The sequence below is a fragment of the Heteronotia binoei genome, chromosome 1, assembly GCF_032191835.1.
Source record: "Heteronotia binoei isolate CCM8104 ecotype False Entrance Well chromosome 1, APGP_CSIRO_Hbin_v1, whole genome shotgun sequence".
Lineage (NCBI taxonomy): Eukaryota > Metazoa > Chordata > Lepidosauria > Squamata > Gekkonidae > Heteronotia > Heteronotia binoei.
Window position 1 is genome coordinate 200,110,532 of NC_083223.1, and position 23,289 is coordinate 200,133,820.

Below are 23,289 nucleotides of genomic sequence, written 5' to 3' on the forward strand. Positions count from 1 at the left end.
AAAACAGCCCCCCCCAGAACCCAAGGTACCAATGGATCAATTATCCATTGTACCATTTTTTAATTAATTCCAACTATGTTTGTTGATTTCTTCCTTCCAGATACTTGCCAGAGTCAGTCCTGCTTAGCTTCTTAGCTCTATAAGGCCTTAACTACTACTGCTATTTAAGAAAGAGAAGCTACCACAGAGCAGGCAGTAATTTGCCTAACTCAAAAACCATACATTTTGACATTCCTAAAAAGTATAGGCAACTGATACTTCACGATTTCGGTATGGAAAAGCCAGACAGAATTCTGGTTTTAGGTGATAGAGCTCTTATGCTTGAATTAAACAAAGATACCATCTATGGAGATGGCATCTTTGATAAAGTGCCAAATATGTTTTACCAACTGTACACATAACATGCCAAGGTGGGTAATTCATATCCACCATGTATTTACATTTTACTTCAAAAAAAGAACATGGACAGCTATAATAGAATGTTTGAAATAATGAAGCTATTGACTTCAGATCCATCACCTCAAAAGGGTTTAGTAGATTTTGAGAAAGCTCGTATAAATGCAGTGAGGATTGCCTTTCCACACACTGAGGTCGAAAGGTTGTTATTTTCACAGGTGAAAATACATGGTGGATATGAATTACCCGCCTTGGCATGTTATGTGTACAGTTGGTAAAACATATTTGGCATTTTATCAAAGGTGCCATCTATGATGCTTTACATATTTTTCCATGGGGGCTTCTTTCAGCATGGGCTTTTTTCTGTGTGAGCTTCTTCTCATGTGGGCATGTTTCCATTGGAGCTTTTTTTCTGTGAGCATTTATGTCAGTGTTGTTTCTTCTTTGGGCTTTTTTCCTTTGGGATGTTTCCTTTTGGTCTTTCTTCCGGTTACCGCCATTTATAACATATGACTAGTAGTGACCTATCTCAAGGCTGTTCTGAGAGTGTATCCAACTGCAGTACATATTACACATAAAAGTAGTAGAGAGAGCTTTTTTTAAAAAAGACTCCAACATTTAGGCTGTGAATTGGGAAAGTTGCAGAATTCTGCCTAAAATCTAAGGCATATTTAGAATTAATGGCAGCTTTGTCATTAATTCTCATTTAACTGCAGTAAAACAAGGTGAAAAAATCTGATTCAAGTATGGTGATACTTTCCTGTTTTTCTAATATTCCTGGATAAAAATGGAAAGCAGCTCTGTTTAGCCAGTGATCTCTGCTCCTTTGAGTGATATATAATTACTAAAATACTGCAATTCAATGCAAATTCCCACAAGAGTTCATTCTAGCTGCTTGCTCCTAGCCCACCTAGAATATAAACTATATGCATTTCTTTTAAATATGTAATATTCCCATACCAATAACTTCATTTGATTACTGACATTTTGCCTGATGTGTCAATGGGTAATGAACAAATAAGATACCATATGATGAAACTATTTCCTTAGATCTTCATCCAAGCGAAAATTAATCAGCAGATATATGACAAGTACATTTTCACATGCTAATAAGGTTGGCCTCTTCAGTTTACAAACTTCCCATTTAAGATAACTCACCAACAGAATTCTGAATGCAATGGACAGTGAATAAGAGGCACAATTCCTTTCTACAATCAAATACCCACCCTATAATGAGTTCTCCACTGCCCCCCACCATAGTAATGATGATCCTAGACATTAATACGGTATACTGCACTTTAGACTGTTCAAAGCATTTCATATACATTAACTGATCAATCCTTACAACAACACAGTAAGGGGCTCATATTATTGCCATGCATCCAAACATCCATAGAGTTTGCAAAGCAGTACTTTCTCCTCCTAGATATATATAAATATATAAATTTAGGATATATAATTACTAAAATACTGCAATTCAATGCAAATTTTGTTCCTGGGGTTTGGCGGACCCTTAGGTACAGCTGGGACAAAGTGTAGGTCTGTAGTGGAAAGGGAAAAATGGCAAAAACTGCTGCCACTTCTTCCAAGAACGTGCATGCTGTTCTGTTGGAGAAACTGCATGGTTAGATACTGGCCATCATCCCAATGTGGCATGGGGATGGCAGTGGCTGTGTTCTGGGAGACAGTGGCCTACATAATACCATTGATGCAATGTATTGCATAAAGAAGATTTGTACTGGGGACTTCTGAATTTCTTGGCCCCACACTACACAAGTAATGAAATATTTAGAACAGATCATGCAGATGGTCACTATCATCTAGAGTACTTCCGCACCCTCCTCAGTGGGTGACAGGAAACTCTAAGTGACAGCAGCCATCTGCGCAGTATTGCATTTTGAATATTACATATGAGGTGAAGAAAATATAGGGAAACTGTTTTCAGCATTATTGCTCTGGCAGTAAGATTGTGCAAACTGGTTGTTTAATTCAATCTTTTTTTTTTCTTGACAAGTATACTAGGATTGCAACCCCGGGCTAAGAGTCAGGGGCAACTGGGCTACATGCTCTGCAGCTGCTCATCTACTTGCTTCTCATACTTAGTACTCATATCCTTAACTTGTGAGAGCAGACAATACTGACGATGGAACAATGGTCTGATTCCATGTAAGGCAGCTTCATCATGAGAGTATAGTTCCCAAAGTGGTAAGCTGCTTGTGCAAATGGCCACCCAGAGTATTTGGGTGGATTTTAACCATGACAGTATGACTTTCCACCAAAGAAATAAAAGAAGAAGAGGAAGAAGAAGAAGAAGAGGAGGAAGAAGACCATAGATTTATACTCTGCCCTTCTCTCTGAATCAGAGTCTCAGAGCGGTTTACAATCTCCTTTATCTCCTTCCCCCACAACAGACACCCTGTGAGGTAGGTGGGGGCTGAGAGAGCTCTCACAGCAGTTGCCCTTTCAAGGACAACTCCTACAAGAACTATGGCTAACCCGAGGCAATTCCAGCAGCTGCAAGGGGAGGAGTGGGGAAGAACAGGTTGCTTACCTGTAACTGATGATCTTCGAGTGGTCATCTGTGCAGTCACACTGATGGGATATAGGCGCCTGCGCCGATCTCGATCGGTATTCTTGAAAGCTGCGGATTTCCGCGCCCCAGGCCCAGTGCGCATGCGCAGAAGCCCCACTGCGCATGCCCACAGGGACCGGAGCGGACATCCCGCCAGTTCCTTCTGACCGCTGCGTAAGCCCTTAGAGATGGACCGGCAGCGGAGGGGAAGGAGGGCGGGTAGTGTGACTGCACAGATGACCACTCGAAGATCATCAGTTACAGGTAAGCAACCTGTTCATCTTCTTCGTGGTCTCTGTGCATCACACTGATGGGAGATTAGCAAGCAGAGTCCTACCTGGAGGAGGGTGCAACGGTCCATCATCGAGAAGCCTCTTGAAGCACCGCACGGCCCACTGATGAGCGTCTACGCCAGTCCAGGTCCAACGCATAATGGTTCACAAACGTATGCGGGGAGGACCAAGTGGCCGCATCACAAATGTCTTTCAGTGGGATTCCTCTCATAAAGGCTGCCGATGTCGCTAGGGCTCTAGTGGAATGAGCTCTAATCTGTCTTGGCAGGGGCCTCTTGCTTAACAAGTAGCATAGTTTTATCGTCTCAGTTATCCATTTGGAGATTTGCTGTGACGATACTCTTACACCTTGTGATGTTGTGGAATATGAGACAAAAAGTCTAGTGTCCTTACGTCCAGGCCTCACTCTATGTAAGTAGAACGAGAGTGCCCTTTTTACATCTAGAGTGTGAAGTTTCCTCTCCCAGTCAGTGCTTGGGTTTGGAAAGTATACGGGTAGGCATATTTCTGCATTGAGGTGAAAGGCAGATGTCACTTTCGGAAGGAAGGTTATATCCGGGCGCAGCCTCACTCCTTCTGCGCTGAATTTCAAGTATGGGTCATCGCAGCGTAACGCTGCCAGTTCACCGACCCTGCGGGCTGAGGTAACAGCCACTAAGAAGGCTGTTTTCCAAGACAGTAATTGCAAGGAACATGTCGCCATTGGTTCGAAGGGTTTTCCCGTTAACGCCTGCAACACTGCTGGAAGGTCCCAGGCCGGGGCTGGGTCACGTACCGTAGGGTACAATCTCGCTAAGCCCTTTAAGAACCGTTTAGTATCAGGGTGAGAAAATACCGAATGGCCTCCCAATTGTTCATGGTTAGCCGATATAGCTGCCAGGTACACCCTCACCGATGACACCGTTAGTCCCTTGTCCATTAGTGAAAGCAAAAAGTCTAATATTAGTGGCAGGCCTGCTGTCCTAGGTTCGTTATTAGTCCTGTTAACAAATTGGGCAAACCTTGTCCATTTGTACTGATACGATTTTCTCGTGGATAACTTTCTACTATTCAGCATGACGTCAAGGGCTCTGTCCGACAATCTCGTCACTCCAGCCGCCAAGCTGTGAGTTTCAGGTGGGGTACATCGTGGTGAATCACCCTGCCCTCGTGAGATAGTAGAAGGTCTGAGCTCACTGGGAATTGGTGGAACCTCCCGTGAGACAGTCGCAGTATCGGGGAGAACCATTGTTGTCTGGGCCACCATGGTGTGATGAGAATCCCCTTGGGGCGGTCTAAATGAATCTTGTGAACCACCCTCGTGATCAGAGGGATCGGTGGGAAGAGGTACACGTGGCGGCGGGACCATGTGATCAGTAACCCGTCTCCCAACGATAGGGGGTCCGCCCCCCCTCTGCAGCAAAATTTTTCGCATTTTGAGGTGCTGCGTGTGGCAAACACGTCCACTTCCGGTGTGCCCCATTTCTGGAACACCGGCCGAAGGAACTCCCAATTGAGTTCCCATTCGTGGAGGGAGGCGCCCCCTCGACTGAGGTAATCCGCACAGGCGTTCAGATTGCCTGGCAGATGTGTGGCTACTAGAGTTGTGTCCAATTCTCTGCAGATTTCCCAAATCCTTAGGGCTAGAAAGCACAGTTTCCTTGAAACCGTGCCGCCTTGTCTGTTCACATAAGAGAGGGCAGTGGTGTTGTCTGTCAAGATCGCTACCGTTCTCCCCGTAATCAGGTGTTTGAAGGAGAGGACGGCATGATGTATGGCCAGCAGCTCCAGGAAGTTGATATGGTAACGCAGAAGATCCTGAGGCCATTTGCCCCCCACACACATGTCGTTCGCGTGTGCACCCCAGCCCCACAGGGATGCATCCGTGGTTATAGTCAGCGTGGGAGTCTGCCGGTGGAACGGTGCTCCCTGGAGGAGGTTCTGTCTCTCCTGCCACCAGGGCAGGGTCCAGCGCACCGCCAGTGGGACCGTCAGTTGGCGTGAAGGGGGGTCTGTTTGGCAGTTGAACACACGTAGGAACCACAGCTGCAGTGTCCTCATGTGGAATCTGGTGAATCTCAGGACTGCCGTGGTCGCTGCCATTAAGCCCAGGAGGCGTTGAATCTGGAACGCCGTGACTGTAGGGTTGGTCAGGAACACGTGTATTAGAGATATGATGTCTTCCGCTCTTTGTGTCGGCAGGAAAGCCCTGCAGGCTTTTGAGTCCAGTATGGCCCCTATGAATTGCACCCTCTGGGAGGGCTGCAACGCCGATTTCTTTAGGTTGACCTGTAGGCCTAATTTTTGCAGAAGGGCTAAGGTGACTTCTACGTGTCGTGTTAAAAGTGTTTTCGAACTCGCTACCAGCAGCCAGTCGTCTATATAGGGAAAGACAGTGATCCCCTGTAGACGCAGATGAGCAGCCACTACCACCATGATCTTTGTAAAAACTCTCGGTGCCGTAGAGAGGCCAAAGGGCAAAGCTTTGTATTGGTAGTGGGAGTCTCCAATTGTGAATCTGAGGAACTTCCTGTGGCCCTGATGTATGGTCACATGGAAGTAGGCATCTTGCAGGTCTAGTGTGGCCATCCAATCCCCTTGGTTCAGTAGGGGTAGGATATTCTGTAGGGAGACCATTCTGAATTTGTGGTTTTGTATGAAATTGTTCAGGCCTCGTAAGTCCATGATGGGCCGAAGGCCGCCATCCTTTTTGGGGATGGTGAAATAACGGGAGTAAAACCCTCGCCCCTCTTGGTTGGTTGGCACCTTCTCTATCGCATCTTTTTGGAGAAGCGATTGGACCTCTTCCTGTAGAGTGAGAGATGCTCTCGTGTGAATGACAGTGGGAACTGTGGGGTTTTCTCTGAAGTCTATTTGATAACCCTCGCGGATTATTGACAGAACCCATTTGTCCGTAGTGATTGTGGACCATGCCGGAGAGTATGGGAAAAGTCTGGTATGGTGTGAGTCCGAAAGGTAGGGGGCAAAACAGGGGGAAGGGCAGTCAAAGACCCTGTTTGGACGGTCTATTCCCCTTTTGCCTGGATGGCTGTGACGAAGTAGGTGAGTACTTCGTTTTCGGGTTGTACGGCGGCTTAGAGTAGGTTGAGGAACCCTTGGGCCTCCATTGTTGCTCGGTGGGTTGCTTGGAGAATGGCTTCTTACCCCAAGGTTTGTTCCAGGAGCGTTTCCCCTGGGTTCTAGATGACATGGGAACCCCCAAATTGCGAGATGTTTTGATGCTCTTGTCCATCTCTTGCAATATGGTGTCTGTGGTGGAGCTGAACAACCCACTTCCGTCAAAGGGAAGATCTTCGATGCAGGATTGTGTATCCGGTTGGAGTGCCGTCGACCTCAACCAAGAGTGGCGTCTTAAGGTGATAGCTGAGGTGAGTGTTTTTGCTGATATGTCACCTGCGTGTTTAGCCGAATTAATTTGCTGCTTAGCTAGTGCTATGCCTTCCCTTTGGATCTTCTTGAGTGCCTGTTTGGCTTGTTCTGACAGGTCCGGAAGTGTTGATAACTGATCCCAAAGGGCGTATTGGTAGCGGCCCATGCACGCGGCATAATTTGCCACCTTTATTCCCAGCGAGCCCGCCGTATTAATTTTTCTGCCTAAATTGTCCAACTTCTTTCCTTCCTTGTCTGGAGGAGAAGCATGTGTCTTTCTGGCCTTTGACGAGGACGCCACCACTACCGAGTTTGGTTTCGGGTGGGTAAACAAAAATTCGGCTGTGGATTCCTGAACTCGATACATGTGGTCGAGTCTTCGGGAGCTTATTGGTGTTGAGGCTGGCTTGTCCCACGACGCTTTTGTCGTGTGTAGCATCACCGTAGTAAGTGGTAGAGCTATGGCCGTCGAGGTATCCAGTTGCACGACATCGAACACGTTATCGGTAACCACCGGCTTGGGTTGGACCGTCGGTAGCGATAGAGTGTGCGCCATCCTTTTAATTAAATCTCCATATGATTTTAAGTCCTCTGATGGAGATATGGGCAACTCTTCGCCCACCTTGCTGGATGGAGCTGGCTCTTCCGGCGAAGAAATTTCCTCTTGGGGAGAGTCTTCCCCGGATGTTGGGGAGCCTTCTCTGGATTCTGAGTGTTCCGAGGAATGTTTGGGTGTTACTTGGGCCCTTGGTGACTCGGGAGTCTTCCGCTCGGGGCTCCGAGATCGTGGGGTAGTTTTCAGCTCTTTCGGTGGCGATGTGTCCGGCGGTTTCGACACCGACGCCGACGGTGTGTGTCGGGGTCGGTATGACGTTCGGGATCTGACAGATGCTTCCGATTGTTGGTCCCAATCCAGATGTCTGGGAGGGAACCAGGGGAACATAGAAGGCATGGGGCAGGACCCGTAGAGGTACTGCCACTGTCTTTGATCCCACGACATTGTAGGCGGTGGTTTCGGAGGAGAACGATCCCTGTTGCGAGATTTCTCCTCTGAATCTCTGGATCGATGCCGATACCGGGGAGCATGCCGAGGGCTTCTTGAACGGTCGCGTCCGCGGTCCCCTCTCGGCGTGGTAGATCGATCTTCCTTGGGAAGCTGGGTTTGCCGACGATCGGGGCTGAGTGATGGTTCCCTGATCGGCGTTCGGGGTTGAGCGGTGTCCTCCACTGTGTGTATCTCCAGTGGGCTGCTCTCCGCTCCCGACCTCTGGGATAGCTCTAAGTCGCGATCGGAGTCGGATGAGATGGCGATCTGCGTCGACATCGATGCCAACACCGGGGGGCTTAACCGGCGGCGTGGGGAAGCGAACAGCTTCAGTGGTGGTACTTTCGCCGTCGATCCCGATGGTGACGTCGGTAGCGAAGTTGCGGACGATCGATGTTTGTCCGATTTTTTCTTTTTCTTCGCTTCCGGCTGCAGTCCCTTCTCCTCCCTTGGCCGTTTTGCAGGAGTGGAGGAGGCGGACTTTGATGCCGAGCCCGATTTCGTAGGGCGGTCGGCGTCGGAGGTGCTCTTGTCGGCGCCGAGCGACTCCGATGTCGACGGGGTGTGTGTCGCTGCCGACGTTCGTTTAGGCGACAGTGCTTTCTCCATCAGTGCCGCTGCTAAACGACCCGCGCGGTTCTTTTTCGTCTGGCGGGAAAATTTCGCGCAGTGGACACACGCGTCAGGAATATGCGTTTCTCCCAAGCAAAAAAGGCAAAGAAGGTGTCCGTCTGTGGGGGAGATCTTACTACCGCAGTTCTTACACCTTTTGAAAAATCCCCACCGTTTTTCCATACGGGGGGGGGGGGGTGAGGGAAAGGCGGGAAAAAAGGGGAAAACTGAGGGAAAAATTTCGGAAAAGTCTTTCGCCTTCTCCCTCCCTAGTCTTTAAAAAGACTGTTGTGTGGTCTATGCCAAATAAAGTTCTATAACGTTCAAAATCCAACAACTAGCAACTTCCAAGAAAAGGATTTCTACCGACCGTGCGAGAGATCGACCGATCCAAGCGGCGGTCAGAAGAGAACTGGCGGGATGTCCGCTCCGGTCCCTGTGGGCATGCGCAGTGGGGCTTCTGCGCATGCGCACTGGGCCTGGGGCGCGGAAATCCGCAGCTTTCAAGAATACCGATCGAGATCGGCGCAGGCGCCTATATCCCATCAGTGTGATGCACAGAGACCACGAAGAAGATTCAAAGGAATCAAACCCGGTTCTCCCAGAAAAGAGTCGGCACACTTAACCATTACACCAAACTGGTTCATCCCCAAATGCATGGAAGTCACTTACAACACTGTTTTCCACAGAGAGCCCTACTCAAAAGACTCTTATGTGGGTAAGTAGCTCCATCCCTGAAGTAGGCCAAAAATCCCAGAATAGGGAAATGACAGCAGCTCTGTGCGTTTAAATTAAGAACTCTCACAATAATACTTTATTTGATTTATATCCCGTCCTCCCCGCCGAGGCAGGCTCAGGGCGGCTCACAGCATAAAACCACAACACACAATTAAAATCCATACAATATTATAAAATTTCACATTCAATAATTAAAACAGTCAAAAAATGATTTGGTGCTAGCCTCTTTGATGTATAATTTCAATGGCGACAGTATTTCTTCAATTTCCCTACAGTACAGGCTCAGCGTCAATTAAAAGCCAACAGGAAGAGAGTGGTCTTGCAGGACTTGCGGAACTGGGCAAGGTCCCGCAAGACCCTCACTTAATAATAAAAAGAAATAGCACAGTGAAAGATCCAAGCCTTCACCACAAAAAGGATGTCCAGATGAGGGGCACAAAACCTTCAATAAACTCATCACATCTCTCCCCGGACCCTATTTCCACAATCACATTGTACTTCCAGTATTAGAGGTCAGCTGAGAAGCGGCTCTGGGGAGATAAGCTGTGAGTGACAGGGTACAGATAGGATGGGGTTCCTGAACTCTTCTGCAGCTCTTGGACTTACTTTGTGTGATTGAGTAATTGCTCTGATAGACACATGAAGCTTCACTGCTTATATACTCTTCCTTGCTCATTTCAACTGAAGCACCACAGATGTGGGCATCCCTCTATAAGTCTCTACCTACCATCTCCATTTAAACAAATGGTGCTTTTACAAGATCACTATTTCTGCATCAAAAATTTAAGAAGAGCTCTAGCCCAGACAAATGTGTTTAGGAACAAGGTGCTGTGCCCTCCAAACACAAAATCCCATGGCCAAGAGGAAGGTGTAATCCAATCCTTTAAAGAAGAAGGTCTGAATCCAAACATAGTCTGAGGACAATCAGTTGAATGACCAAATATAATGCTTGTCAGGTAAAGGACAATACAGTCTGAATCTGAAATGTAATTTTAATGGGCAATTAGGGTGTCAGAAAGTACAGAGGAACTTGAAGAGTGCACTTTAAAAAAAAACAGCTGACAGATTCTTTCTTGTAAGATTGCAAGCACAAAATCTGAGTAGACGTGGCTACAGTATGGTGCCATTCCTTCTGTAAGAAAACAAAGAGATTTGTTTTCTTTCCTTGACATCCAGCTTTGCGTAGATTAATCCATTGGTACTAGCTCCTGATGTCTTTTGGCTCCTGTCCCATTGGCAACAGAAGCATTTGCCATCATCACAAATGCAAGCATATTTAACTACCACTCTAAAGAACAGCTTACTGTATATGTGGTCTTTTTTTTGGGGGGGGGGGGGACTATTTTCTAAAAAAAATGTCAGCTTAGCTTCTTCATTGTAATAAATGCTGTCTGCTGAAGTTTCTTTTATTTCTATGAGCCATGGGTATGATCCAACCAATGGTGAGCCACCTTTTCAAGAGTCCTTTATTTCAATGAGTGGAATGTAACCACTTTGGCTTTGTCTTACCTTCTGGAAGTTTCATCCACTGAAGATAGATGGATACACTTAATTACTTTTCTGTATCTGAGGCTAAGGCTTTACAAATGAATTCTCAGCTTCTAAGTTCATATTCTTTGTGCCAATTTTAATGTACACCCTTCAAAGTATAATCTAAATCCAAACAATTCCTTTAGCAAGTTTAAAACTTAAAATGTGAATGAAGATGTCTTTGATGTTATACTTATGTCATGATTCAATTCAACCCCCACCAGCTCCATGCACATGCTTTCCCCTTTCATGTGCTGCTCTGACTCCCAAGGGGCTGTAGAGATTCTCTGTACCCCAAAGGACCCGGGAAGCAGTAGCACCAATGAGAAGGAAGTATATGCTTCTCCTCATGCCTTGAACCTTGCCTCAGAGGTGATCACAGATGCAACCTATTGGGGGGGGCGTGATGGCACTCAGAGAAGATGCCTGCTTAGAGCCTAGTCTCTGTTTCACATCTCCCTTATATTCTCCCCTCATGCTGACTGTGTAAACCAACAAATAAAAAAAAATATGAGGGAAACCAACATTACCAAAAAACCCATCATAACTTGGCAACTAAGAAGGTAACTGATTACTTCAAACCTAAAAATTGGGGAAATAATACTGACAAGCTTCCAGAGGCGACAGTTAAAATGGTCCCTGTTAATCTACCAGAGAACAACACTGAAGCGTCACTAATAATATTGGAGTTCTCCTCCACTATAAAATCTTTAGGAAAAAATATGTTGGACATGTTATCAGCTATACTTAAGCCCCTTGCCATGCAGCTTGAAGCCATGCAAAATTCCCTCAAAGTAAAAAATACAGCAGATAAAGCAATGAATCTCAGTCAAACACTAATCCTTACAGTACAACAAAATGAGGAAACTCTTCACTCTAAAATAATGACACTTGAAAATAAAATTAAACAAAATAACCTAAAATAGCATGGATTTGAGGAATATGCAGAAAAAACCACAGATCTAGAGATTTTTATATCTAACTGGTTAGTGGAAGAATTAAAGCTGTAGAGTTGAGTGGTTCCAAAAGCGGTAAGGGTGGGCTCACTCCACAAACTGAAAAAACAGGAAGCCAGGGACACTGCTATTAAACTAATGGACTTTAGATTAAAAAAAAAAACAATTTTAGAACTAGCACATACCCAAGGCACTTTAAATTATAATGGGAAATACATAGAGGTATATCAAGATCTAGTCTCAGACAATCACTGAAATGTGGAAATTAAAGTTCATTTCAAGTTGTCTCATGGAAGTGAATCAGTGTTATAAATGGATCCCACCAACAGTCCTACAAGTAATATACCAAGGAAAACCATTGCATGCAGCCAATTTAGACAAGGCATATGAACTGCTTTGAGCCATGGATCTGGAAGAACCACAACAGACACCCTGTGAGGTGGGTGGGGCTGAGAGGGCACTCACAGTAGCTGCCCTTTCAAGGACAACCTCTGCCAGAGCTATGGCTAACCCAAGGCTATTCCAGCAGCTGCAAGTGGAGGAATGGGGAATCAAACCCAGTTCTCCCAGATAAGAGTCCATGCTCTTAACCATTACACCAAAGAGGATTGACTTGTAGAAATCTGGGATCAACTAAAGGTAAAGCAAAGTGTCATTATTTATATGAAATACTGAACAAATGCAACAATAGTAAGAATCTACTTACTGCACATACAGAACAAATTATAGACAATAGTATATGCTACAGTCCCTAATCCTTTGCGCTAAGCTTCTTTCTGAACAATATTGTTACAGTGCAGCTATTCCTTAGGGTGGAGACCATGACAGAAAATGCATATGTACAGGCAGTTGTTGACTTTGCCCATTTGAATTGTGGCACCTACAGAAGGGTCTGTTCAGATGAGCAAAGCTGTCATGGTGAAGCAAAGGGGGAGCATAGGGGGAGAAGACAGTCCTGCAAATATAAGAGACCAATTCCATGAACGGGGTCTGTTTGTGGTAGCTTGTACCTTAAACTGAGCTTGGAAACTGATGCGCACCAATGGAGTGGCTGCAGAGTGAGAGTAATAGGCATGCTCCATCTGGCTCCTGAAAACAGCAGAGCTGCAGCATTCTGCACTAGCTGAAGTCCAGTGTGGTGTAGTGGTCAAGAGTGTCACACTAGTATCTGGAAGATGCAGGTTCCAATCCCCACTCACGCCACGGAAGCTTGCTGGGTCACCTTAGGTCAGTCATACTCCCTCATCCTAACCTACCTCACAGGATTATTGTGAGGATAAAATGGAGAAGATAATGATGCAAGTCATCCCTATTGGGGAAAAATATAGTGTATAAATGAATTCATTAAATAACAAATTGACTTTCGGGGAGACCTATGTAGTTGAGGAATTTAGATTATTTTAAGGCAGAAACAGCTGAAAGTACAAACCTAGGGGGCTGCAGGGTCTCTCTTGGGATCTGATGTAGGGTGCTGGACTTGCTAGGAATAGTGGTAGAGTAATAGAAGACCCCATAATCTCTACCAGGGTCTACTTGTAATTGATAACATAGACTAATATTACAAAAATGTCACAAATCAACAGGGTTCTCTCAGTCAATGGAAACGAAAGCTCTAGCACAGAGAGTGTAAAAAATACAGCCCAAAGAACTTGAACTGGCCCCTGCAGAACTCCTCCCTGCAAGCAACTAGCTCTCATCTGCTTCCTGCTTTGCAGCTCGCTTTTACCCACCTCTCCCCTCTCCTGCTTTCTGCTTCACAGATGAGAAACAGAAAGCTAAGTTTCCTTTTCCTCAATTGGTTTAGTGATTCTCCCCTCCTTTGGGGAGGAAGTGAGGGAGAAGGAAGGAGAGGGAGGGAGAGAGTGTCCAGTGACCAACACAATTTTATTCCAGGTATAAGTCTTTGAGTGCAAGCACACTTCTTGGGAGTGAGGGAGGGAGGAGTGAAAGAGCAGGGGGGGGGAGATCCTCCTTTTCAGTTCTAACAAATGAAGTTGTCAGCAAGATAAGTCAGGATTTTCCCCCCAACTATTCATTTTTAGCAGAGTTGGACTGCCAACAGATATCTGGGTAATTGAAATCTCCGATGATCACTGTGTCCTCTCTGAGAACTTTGTAATCTTTGAGAACTTTGTAAACTCTTAGGAGTGTCTCATCCAAGTCCTCTGTCTCCTGATTGTCCTACTTCTGTGGTTACATTCTTCCATGCATCCGCATCTTGTGTTGGGTGCTCCTCCATTTGCTGAGATACCTTTCCCTCCTCCTCCTGTTGCATTCTCAAGAGCACTTAATGTACTCTGTTCATGAAAACTTCACCTTCCCTTTAAGCAGTGTTCCCTCTAAGCTGAGTTAGCATGAGATAGCTCACAGATTTTTAGCCTCCAGCTCACACATTTTTGTCTTAGCTCAGGAAGGATGACCCCAAAGCATACTAATTTATGCAGCAGCTCACAACTTTAATGCCACTAGCTCACAAAGTAGAACTTTTGCTCACAAGACTCTGCAACTTAGAGGGAACATTGCTTATAAGCTGGAGTGTGGACAAGCATGTCTCAAGCCTCTGTATCTTCTCCAGTAATTGCCATTAACCTCAGGTAAGAATACAAACATGCCACAGACTCTGCATGCCACTGCGTCAGCTTCCTCACCAGTCATGCTGCTGCAATTCATTTCAAAGTTAGTTCAGTTTATCTTGTATTTCCCTGACAATGCCACTGCCAAACTGCCTCTCAAAACTACTTGTGAAGACCTTCTCACCTTCCTAAAAAGCCTCAAGGCTAAGAGCCCCAGGACAACAGCCAGTGAGCCTGTGGCAAAGGCTGACATCTATGGTAAGGAGGTGCCTAACAATTGAAGCCCCACCCAGCAGAAGATGGGGTCAGCAGTCAGCCCCAGGAGAACTGCTAAAAGCTACCATCAATTACACCCAGCCAACAGAAACAAACAGAAATCACACTTACTCAAACAGGCTATACACACCCACACACCTTCAAACACTGTACTCTCACACAGTAACCTCAGCTAAATCTCCTCAGCAGTTAAGGAAAGGCCAAATAAAAACACTCACCCCTCCAGCAGCTCTATGCCCTGGCTCTTCTCAAAGCCCAGATGAGTTTGGTCTGTCTCTGGTAAAAAGAAGCTTACACAACTGAAGCTACACCCAGCACTGGGCAGGGCCAGCAGTCAGCCCCAGACAAAACTGCTAAAAACTGTCCAAGAGAAGGGCAAGACATCTAGCATCTTGGGTGTGCAATCTGGATCCAGGAAAACACACACTTTGCTCTAGCAATCATCATTGTTCAAGAAATGGGGATCACATAGAAGTACTACCACTAAAAGCAGAATGCTGATATCGGAGCATACAGATATCCATACGGGAGCCCCCATATTTTAATAAAATTAAGACAGGGATCTAGGAAAATTCCATTCATCCTGAAACCACTTCCCAGCAAGACAAAAGGGAAGTAGCCTGAAAAGGTCTACCTGGGAGGTAGTTGGAATGCAGATGATATCATTGCTAATCATTTCACCATTAATGCACAAAAGATCCTGTTGGCAATCATTCCTCTCTTAAGCCTGTTGTTTCTTCAGGATATTGTCAATTCACAACCAGCTTTGCCCACCCTCTTGACCAGCCAGTGACCAATGAACTCCATTCACTCGCCACCCCCTTTGACGTGTCACTTTTGTGTCTCTAACTTTCCCACCTGGCAATTAGAATCAAATTGGCCAGTAAGAATTCAAACCTTTTGCTCCAAACTAGTCCCAACTTTGCAGCTCACTAACCGCTCACCTTCCAACTTTTTTACAGTATAACCCTCAAACCAAGAACTTTGCAGAAGCACTTCTCCTGAGCTTCCTCACTACTACCCCTGTGTAGCTTGAACATAGGATCCTCAGAGAAGGCCTTAATCTCTGCCCTGCTTCTTTCTTCTCCTTCCACCACAGATCCTCAGGACCTGCTCACTGCATCAGGCAGACTTGTATGGGGTTTTTTTGTCCCCTTTATTGAGTGTTTTTATTCTTAGGTGTTAGGTTGTCTAGGGTTTAAAGTTTGCTGTGTGTATGTATGTGTGTGAATATGTGTGAGCTCTCTAAGCGCCTCCTGCTTTTCTTCATCTATTTTTCTAAATAAAGGTTTAAACTTTCAGTCTATTTTCCACCTGCTTTATTTCTAGGAACCTCCCCATTCCCATAGTGAATTTCTACTAGCATATTCTGGACCTTGGTATACAAAAGGAAGTGTCCTCTAATTTAATTTTATTCAGATACATGTGTGTTTGTGCTGTTAAACACATCAGAGGGATGCTCCAAATGTCAGGGGTCATAAACATGTTGGCCATCTGGGTAACAATGCTAGGTGTTAATAAGTAAGCACTACTGCTATACATTCTGAATACATGTCAGTTCACTCACAGTTCCATGTAAAGCAGAAGTGGCTTTGGCTTAGTGTGCTCCTCATCACTTAACCCCACCCAAGAGATCAGGAAACTGGCATTGGTGCAAAAAGGTTTTTAATATACCAATATAGATGCTGTCAGGCTCCCAGCCCAAACCAGAGCTAAGAGGCTGAAATTAATAAGAACATAAGAACATAAGAGAAGCCATGTTAGATCAGGCCAATGGCCCATCCAGTCCAACATTCTGTGTCACACAGCAGCCAAATATATATATATATAGAGAGACACACACACACACACACACACACTGTGGCTAATAGCCACTGATGGACCTCTGCTCCATATTTTTATCTAACCTCCTCTTGAAGGTGGATATGCTTGTGGCCGCCACCACCTCCTGTGGCAGTGAATTCCACATGTTAATCACCCTTTGGGTGAAGAAGTACTTCCTTTTATCCGTTTTAACCTGTCTGCTCAGCAATTTCATCGAATGCCCACGAGTTCTTGTATTGTGAGAAAGGGAGAAAAGTATTTCTTTCTCTACTTTCTCCATCCCATGCATTATCTTGCAAACCTCTATCATGTCACCCCGCAGTCGACGTTTCTCCAAGCTAAAGAGCCCTAAGCGTTTCAACCTTTCTTCATAGGGAAAGTGTTCCAGCCCTTTAATCATTCTAGTTGCCCTTTTCTGGACTTTCTCCAATGCTATAATATCCTTTTTGAGGTGCGGCGACCAGAACTGCACACAGTACTCCAAATGAGACCGCACCATCGATTTATACAGGGGCATTATGATACTGGCTGATTTGTTTTCAATTCCTTTCCTAATAATTCCCAGCATGGCGTTGGCCTTTTTTATTGCAAACGCACACTGTCTTGACATTTTCAGTGAATTATCTACCACGACCCCAAGATCTTTCTCGTGGTCAGTCTCTGCCAGTTCACATCCCATCAACTTGTATTTGTAGCTGGGATTCTTGGCCCCAATGTGCATTACTTTGCACTTGGCCACATTGAACCGCATCTGCCACGTTGACGCCCACGCACCCAGCCTCAACAGATCCCTTTGGAGTTCCTCACAATCCTCTCTGGTTCTCACCACCCTGAACAATTTTGTGTCATCCGCAAACTTGGCCACTTCACTGCTCACTCTCAACTCTAAATCATTTATGAACAAGTTAAAGAGCATGGGGGACCCAGTACTGAGCCCTGCGGCACCCCACTGCTTACCGTCCTCCACTGCGAAGACTGCCCATTTATACTCACTCTCTGCTTCCTATTACTCAGCCAGTTTTTGATCCACAAGAGGACCTGTCCTTTTACTCCATGACTCTCAAGCTTTCTAAGGAGCCTTTGATGAGGAACTTTATCAAAAGCTTTCTGGAAGTCAAGGTAAACAACATCTATCGGGTCTCCTTTGTCCACATGTTTGTTCACCCCCTCAAAGAAATGTAGCAGGTTAGTGAGGCATGATCTTCCCCTACAGAACCCATGCTGAGTTTTCCTCAATAACTCGTGTTCATCAATGTGCCTACTCATTCTGTCCTTGATAATGGTTTCTACCAACTTCCCCGGTATTGAAGTCAGACTGACTGCCCTATAATTTCCTGGATCTCCTCTGGAACCCTTTTTAAAGATGGGGGTGACATTTGCTACCTTCCAGTCCTCAGGAACGGAGGCAGATTTCAATGAAAGATTACAGATTTTTGTTAGAAGATCCACAAGTTCAACTTTGAGTTCTTTCAAAACTCTCGGATGTATGCCATCCGCACCTGGTTACTTATTTGGTGTAGTGCCAGTTTGGTGTAGTGGTTAAGTGTGCAGACTCTTATCTGGGAGAACCGGGTTTGATTCCCCACTCCTCCACTTACACCTGCTGGAATGGCCTTGGGTCAGCCATAGCTCTGGCAGAGGTTGTCCTTGAAAGGGCAGCAGCTGTGAGAGCCCTCTCCAGCCCCACCCACCTCACAGGGTGTTTGTTGTGGGGGAGGAAGGTAAAGGAGATTGTGAGCCGCTCTGAGACTCTTCGGAGTGGAGGGCGGGATATAAATCCAATATCTTCTTCATCTTCTTCTTATTATTATTAGTTTTTAATTTGTCTATCAGTTGTAGGACCTCCTCTTTTGTCACCTCAATCTGACTCAGGTCTTTCAACACCCCTTCCAACATGAGTGGTTCAGGGTGAGCAAAAAGTTCTCTTCTTCCACAGTGAAGACGGAGGCAAAAAATGCATTCAGCTTCTCAGCCATTTCCCTATCCTCCTTCAGTAATCCTTTTACCCCATGGTCATCCAAGGGCCCCACTGCCTCCCTGGCTGGTTTCCTACTTCTAATATATTTGAAGAAATTTTTATTGTTGGTCTTTATGTTTTTTGCAATATGCTCCTCATAGTCCCTCTTTGCCTGCCTGATCACAGCCTTGCATTTGATTTGCCACAGCCTGTGTTCCCTTTCATTAATCTCACTTGGACTGGTTTTCCACCGTTTAAAGGAGTCTTTCTTACCTTTTACAGCTTTCATTACTTTGTTTGTTAACCATGCAGGCCTTTTCTTATACCTGTTTGTGCCTTTCCTAACTTGTGGTATGTATTTTATCTGAGCTTCTTGGATTATAGTTTTAAATAGTGTCCAAGCTTCCCCAAGGGTTTTGACCGTATTTACCTTTCCTTTCAGTTTCCTCCTCACATGCCTCCTCATCTCAGAGAATTTACCCCTTTTAAAGTTAAACGTGGTTGTGGCGGTCTTTTTGGGCAACTCCCTATTTATACAAACGGTGAAATCAATAACATTATGGTCACTGCTCCCAAATGGCGCAATCACTTTTACATCTCTCACCAAGTCTTGGGCATTACTTAGGACCAAATCCAGGATCGCCCCACCCCTAGTAGGTTCTGAGACCATCTGCTCCATAGCACAGTCATTGAGAGCATCAAGAAACTCAATCTCTTTCTCTCGACCAGAACACATATTGACCCAATCAATCTGCGGGTAGTTAAAATCACCTATTACGACACAGTTTTTACGTTTAGCCGCTATCTTTAAGCCTTCCATCATATTATAATCGTCCTCTCTCTTTTGATTTGGTGGGCGATAACAAACTCCCATAGTTAAATTTCCTTTTGGGCCCTCTATTTCAACCCAAAGCATTTCTAAAAGGGAATCTAATTCTCTGACCTCAGTCTTACTGGACCGTATATCCTCTCTGACATACAGAGCCACCCCACCTCCAACCCTTCCCTCCCTATCCTTCCGATATAACTTATATCCAGGAATCACCGTGTCCCACTGATTCTCCTCATTCCACCAAGTTTCTGAAATTCCCACAATGTCTATGTTTTCTCCCAACACTAAACATTCCAATTCACCAATTTCACTTCGAACACTTCTAGCATTTGCATACAAACATCTATAATTTCCCAGGCAAGCTAATTTCCCCGCCACCTCCCTCTTGCCGCCTCGAGACTCTGGCAGACAGTCCATACTGTTTGTCACCATCACAGTGGACAACTCTGGTCCGTTACCCGGTAGAAAAATAGCAGCCAACCGTTCATCTCTTTGAGACGAGTCCTCCTGAAGCAGAGACAATTCATCTCCTGTCGGCTTTCCCCCAAGATTTAGTTTAAAAACTGCTCTGCCACCTTTTTGATTTTAAGCGCCAGCAGCCTGGTTCCATCTGGAGACAAGTGGAGACCGTCTCTTTTGTACAGCTCCCGCTTGTTCCAGAAAGCATCCCAGTGCCTAACAAACTTAAACCCTTCCTCCTTATACCATCTTCTCGTCCACACATTGAGACTTCTAATTTGTGCCTGTCTCTCCTGCCCTGCACGTGGAACAGGTAGCACTTCTGAGAAGGCTACCTTGGAGGTCCTGGCCTTAAGTCTCCTGCTAGCAGCCTAAATTTTTCCTCCGGGACCTCACGACTGCATTTCCCCACATGGTTGGTGCCAACATGCACCACGACCACAGGCTCCTCCCCAGCACTGTCTATCAGTCTATCTACTACACGCGTAATGTCCGCTACCTTCGCACCAGGCAGGCAAGTCACCATACGGTCAGTACGCGGTTTCGCCACCCAGCTGTCTACTTGCCTAAGGATCGAATCACCAACTACCAAGACCCCCCCTCTCCCCCTGCGCAGGGATGGTTCCTTGGCACGAAAGGATACCCGCTCACCAGCCAAAGAAGAGGTCCCTTCTGAGGGCGCATTCCCCTTATCCTCAGCAAGGTGCCCTGTTCCCTCTCGACCCTCATGCTCTCTGGCAGCAACGGGGCTGCCACGTTCAGTGCGAGGCTCATCTAATACACCCCTGAGAGTCTTCCCCAAGTGCCTAACTGACCGTCTCTGCTTCTCCAAGGCAGTCACCTCGGCCTCAAGGGTACGAACTCGTTCCCTGAGGACCAGGAGCTCCTTGCATCGAGCACACACCCAAGACTTCTGTCCTGTGGGCAGATAGTCATATATGTGACACTCAATGCAAAACACTGGAAAGCCCCCACCCCCCTGTTGGCATTCTACCTTCATGATATATATATATTTTAAAATATACAGTCCTCTTTAAATGCTGTTGTTTAAGTGGCTCCCCTTCTGGAGGGTCAACTTACCTTATAGGGAGAACAAGGAAATAAGGGATCTGGGTTCCTGGTCCTTAGGGAGCCCCTAGGCGAAGAGCCCTTTAGCTCTCGCCCTTCGGCTCGCGCCTTTGGAAAAGTGCAGCTTAAAATGCAAAGAGGGTGGAGCAGACCACTCCTCAGCAATCATCAACAATCACTCTCAATCTGTTTCACCTTTTGCCCACTCAACCAAACAAAGAGCAGTTCCCCAGCTATCAGAACTCAGACTTTTAAGCAGTCACACAAACCTCAGAATGAAGTCTTCCAAAACTCAGTCTCCAGCTGTCTCAGCTTATTAGAGCTGTTCTGCCCTGTTCTGCTGTCTCTCTCAGGCCTCTCTGATACTCCACTAGAGAACATTCAATCTGTCACAACATTCTACAATGCTGATACAACTTCAGCATGCCAACAACACTGTTAGCGACAACACAGTTTTGTATAGGTGGAAAAAAATACCATGAAAGTTGTCAGTAGCAAAATGAAATTAGAGAGCAGTTCATGGGGAATAAGTCAAGAAGCAGAGCTGGATGAGACCCAATGAGATCGTGTTCTATTTGCCAAAATTTAGATAGGAGATAGATTAAACAATGTTTTTGGATGAAAACTGGAGGCATACTTTACTCCTTAAAGCAACTCTGTTCGATGCACAGACATTTCCAGCTGTCACTGGAGATGGGACGTAGTGGGTGATGTGAGGCAGTGGGCAATGGGAGCCAATATGCCCCAGCCAAGGGTCTTATAAGGAGAGATTCTCCTGACATGTAGGCAAGCAGCCCAGACTGGCCTGGTACACCCTTGGTAGCCTCTGAAGGCTGAGCTGATGATGCCTGTCTGCAGGTGTCTTGGTGCAGGCAGACCCAAATGTCCATGCTGTAACAAGCTGGCTAGTGGATGAAGTCCAGCTGGCCCAACATGTGGGGAGGCATGGTTGTGGTGAAGATGAGAACGGGGGGGGGGGGGGGCACAATCAGGACTGGATCTACATGTTTTTTTTGAAGGAGGGCAAAATTTAAAAATGATGCCCTCTTATGGGCCTTTCTGTCTTATGGTCTCCATACAATGGACTCCATACCCAATTTGGTGTGTCCCCTCCATTGGTGCCCGGGGCAAGCACCCCCCTCTGCCCCCCCCCCTAGATCTGGCCCTGGACACAATTCAGGGAAGGTTTAAACCTGCTCAAGCTGGATGGATTCATGGATCCCATACTGTAACTCCCCAGGCCTCCTAGGGGCCCACAGGTTGGGAATCACAGGTCTAGTGTTTTGCAGTGGCTAGTATGTTCTACATTATCCCACTGTGCTCAAAGCTTCCTGGGACTGCTACTTATCATAGTTCTTTACAATCTGAGTAATTATTACAGGTAAGATCAATGCAAAATTCACATGAAAAAATACTGCAGAATACCTGGCAGGAGCTGTTGGATAAATGACTTTTATATGCTGGAAAGACAAATCTTGATTCAAAACTTGCTTAATCCAGGCTTTTATTCCTTGGCCAGTATCACCTGAGTAATACAGAAATATAAAGTCTGCATCAAATGTCCATTTACACAATGCCAGAAACTTGGCCTACACTTTAAATATTATTTAATATCTCAAGTAGAGATTAAGAGCTGGATCCTGCAGAACTTTTATTGCCCTGTGCAACCCCAGAAGAACCGCCGGGGAAAACACCACCATTAGCAGAACAGTTTGGAAGGATCCAGTACTAAAAATGTAACCATAAGCAGAGTTACCCCATTCAATGGCTTCAGTGGACTTAGGGATTTCACTGTAACTTTAATGCAACTAATTTCATGAAATGGTAAACTAACACTCCTTTAAAAATTCTTCACAGTCTAAGTTCATTGGAAAATAATGAAACAAGGAAAGGAAGGAAAGTTATATCCAACACACTTGAGAATTTTCAACTTGCCATTTAATAATTGATAAGAAGCCCTAAATGGAACTACTCAAAGCACACTGATAAGTGCAAGATGTACCTCCCCTAGCATGTGTTCCTACCCTGCTTGCCTATCTGTTAATTAACATTTTTTTTAAGTAAGTGTGAACTGACATAAGTCATGAGTAATTCTGATAGGGGCAGTAGAAAAAAAAGAAAAAGTCTAGCAGCCCTTTAAAGACTAACATTTGTGGCAGAGTATGAGCTTTCATTGAGTTACTGCTCACTTTCTACTGCTACAGACAAACACAGTTACTCATCTTGATCTATCTGATTGGGGCTCCCAGCTTCAGGCTTGGAGACAGTTCCTGCTGCTTCTTCCCCCAATTTTGCAGCAGCCCTTTTTCCCATTCTCTTCCCTCACCTGCTGTAGCAAGTAGGAATCCACACAGCAGCAGGAGGTAGGGAAGAAGGGTGGGAACACTGACACAGAGAAATCATTTGTGAAGCAAGTCTTAGATACCCTGGAGCTTTTAAGCAACAGGTGCCGTCACTACATCAGGAACTGGCAACTCTGACTGTTCTAATTTCCATCAAAAATTATCCCTTAAAAAACATAAGCTGAGTTTGCACCAGGGTAGTAAAAACATTTTAAACAGCTTTACAGTGCTATAACCCCAATAAGTGTTCACACTTTTAAAAAATGTTATTTGAAACCACATTAAAAAGGTTTTGATCTAGCTCACCTACTTAGGTGCCATAGCTTCAATAACTGTAAGCACAGCACTTGCCAAAGAACAACAGTTTCAGCACACTTGTGGTCTGAAAACCAAAGATGCCCAAAGGCACTGAAAAGATGCCTAGACAGTGAAGTCTTCTCAAGGTAT

At 45.5% G+C, this 23,289-nt stretch overlaps 1 protein-coding gene across 1 annotated transcript in view; it reads right to left on the minus strand.

Annotated features, from left to right (window-relative positions):
- The window catches only part of LYPLAL1 (lysophospholipase like 1), a 62,517-nt gene that overhangs the window by 35,264 nt on the left and 3,964 nt on the right, over positions 1-23,289 (minus strand). The window contains exon 2 of the mRNA XM_060246603.1: positions 21,926-22,025. Within this exon, the coding sequence (XP_060102586.1) occupies positions 21,926-22,025 (100 nt within the window). The remainder of the gene's footprint in view (positions 1-21,925; positions 22,026-23,289) is intronic.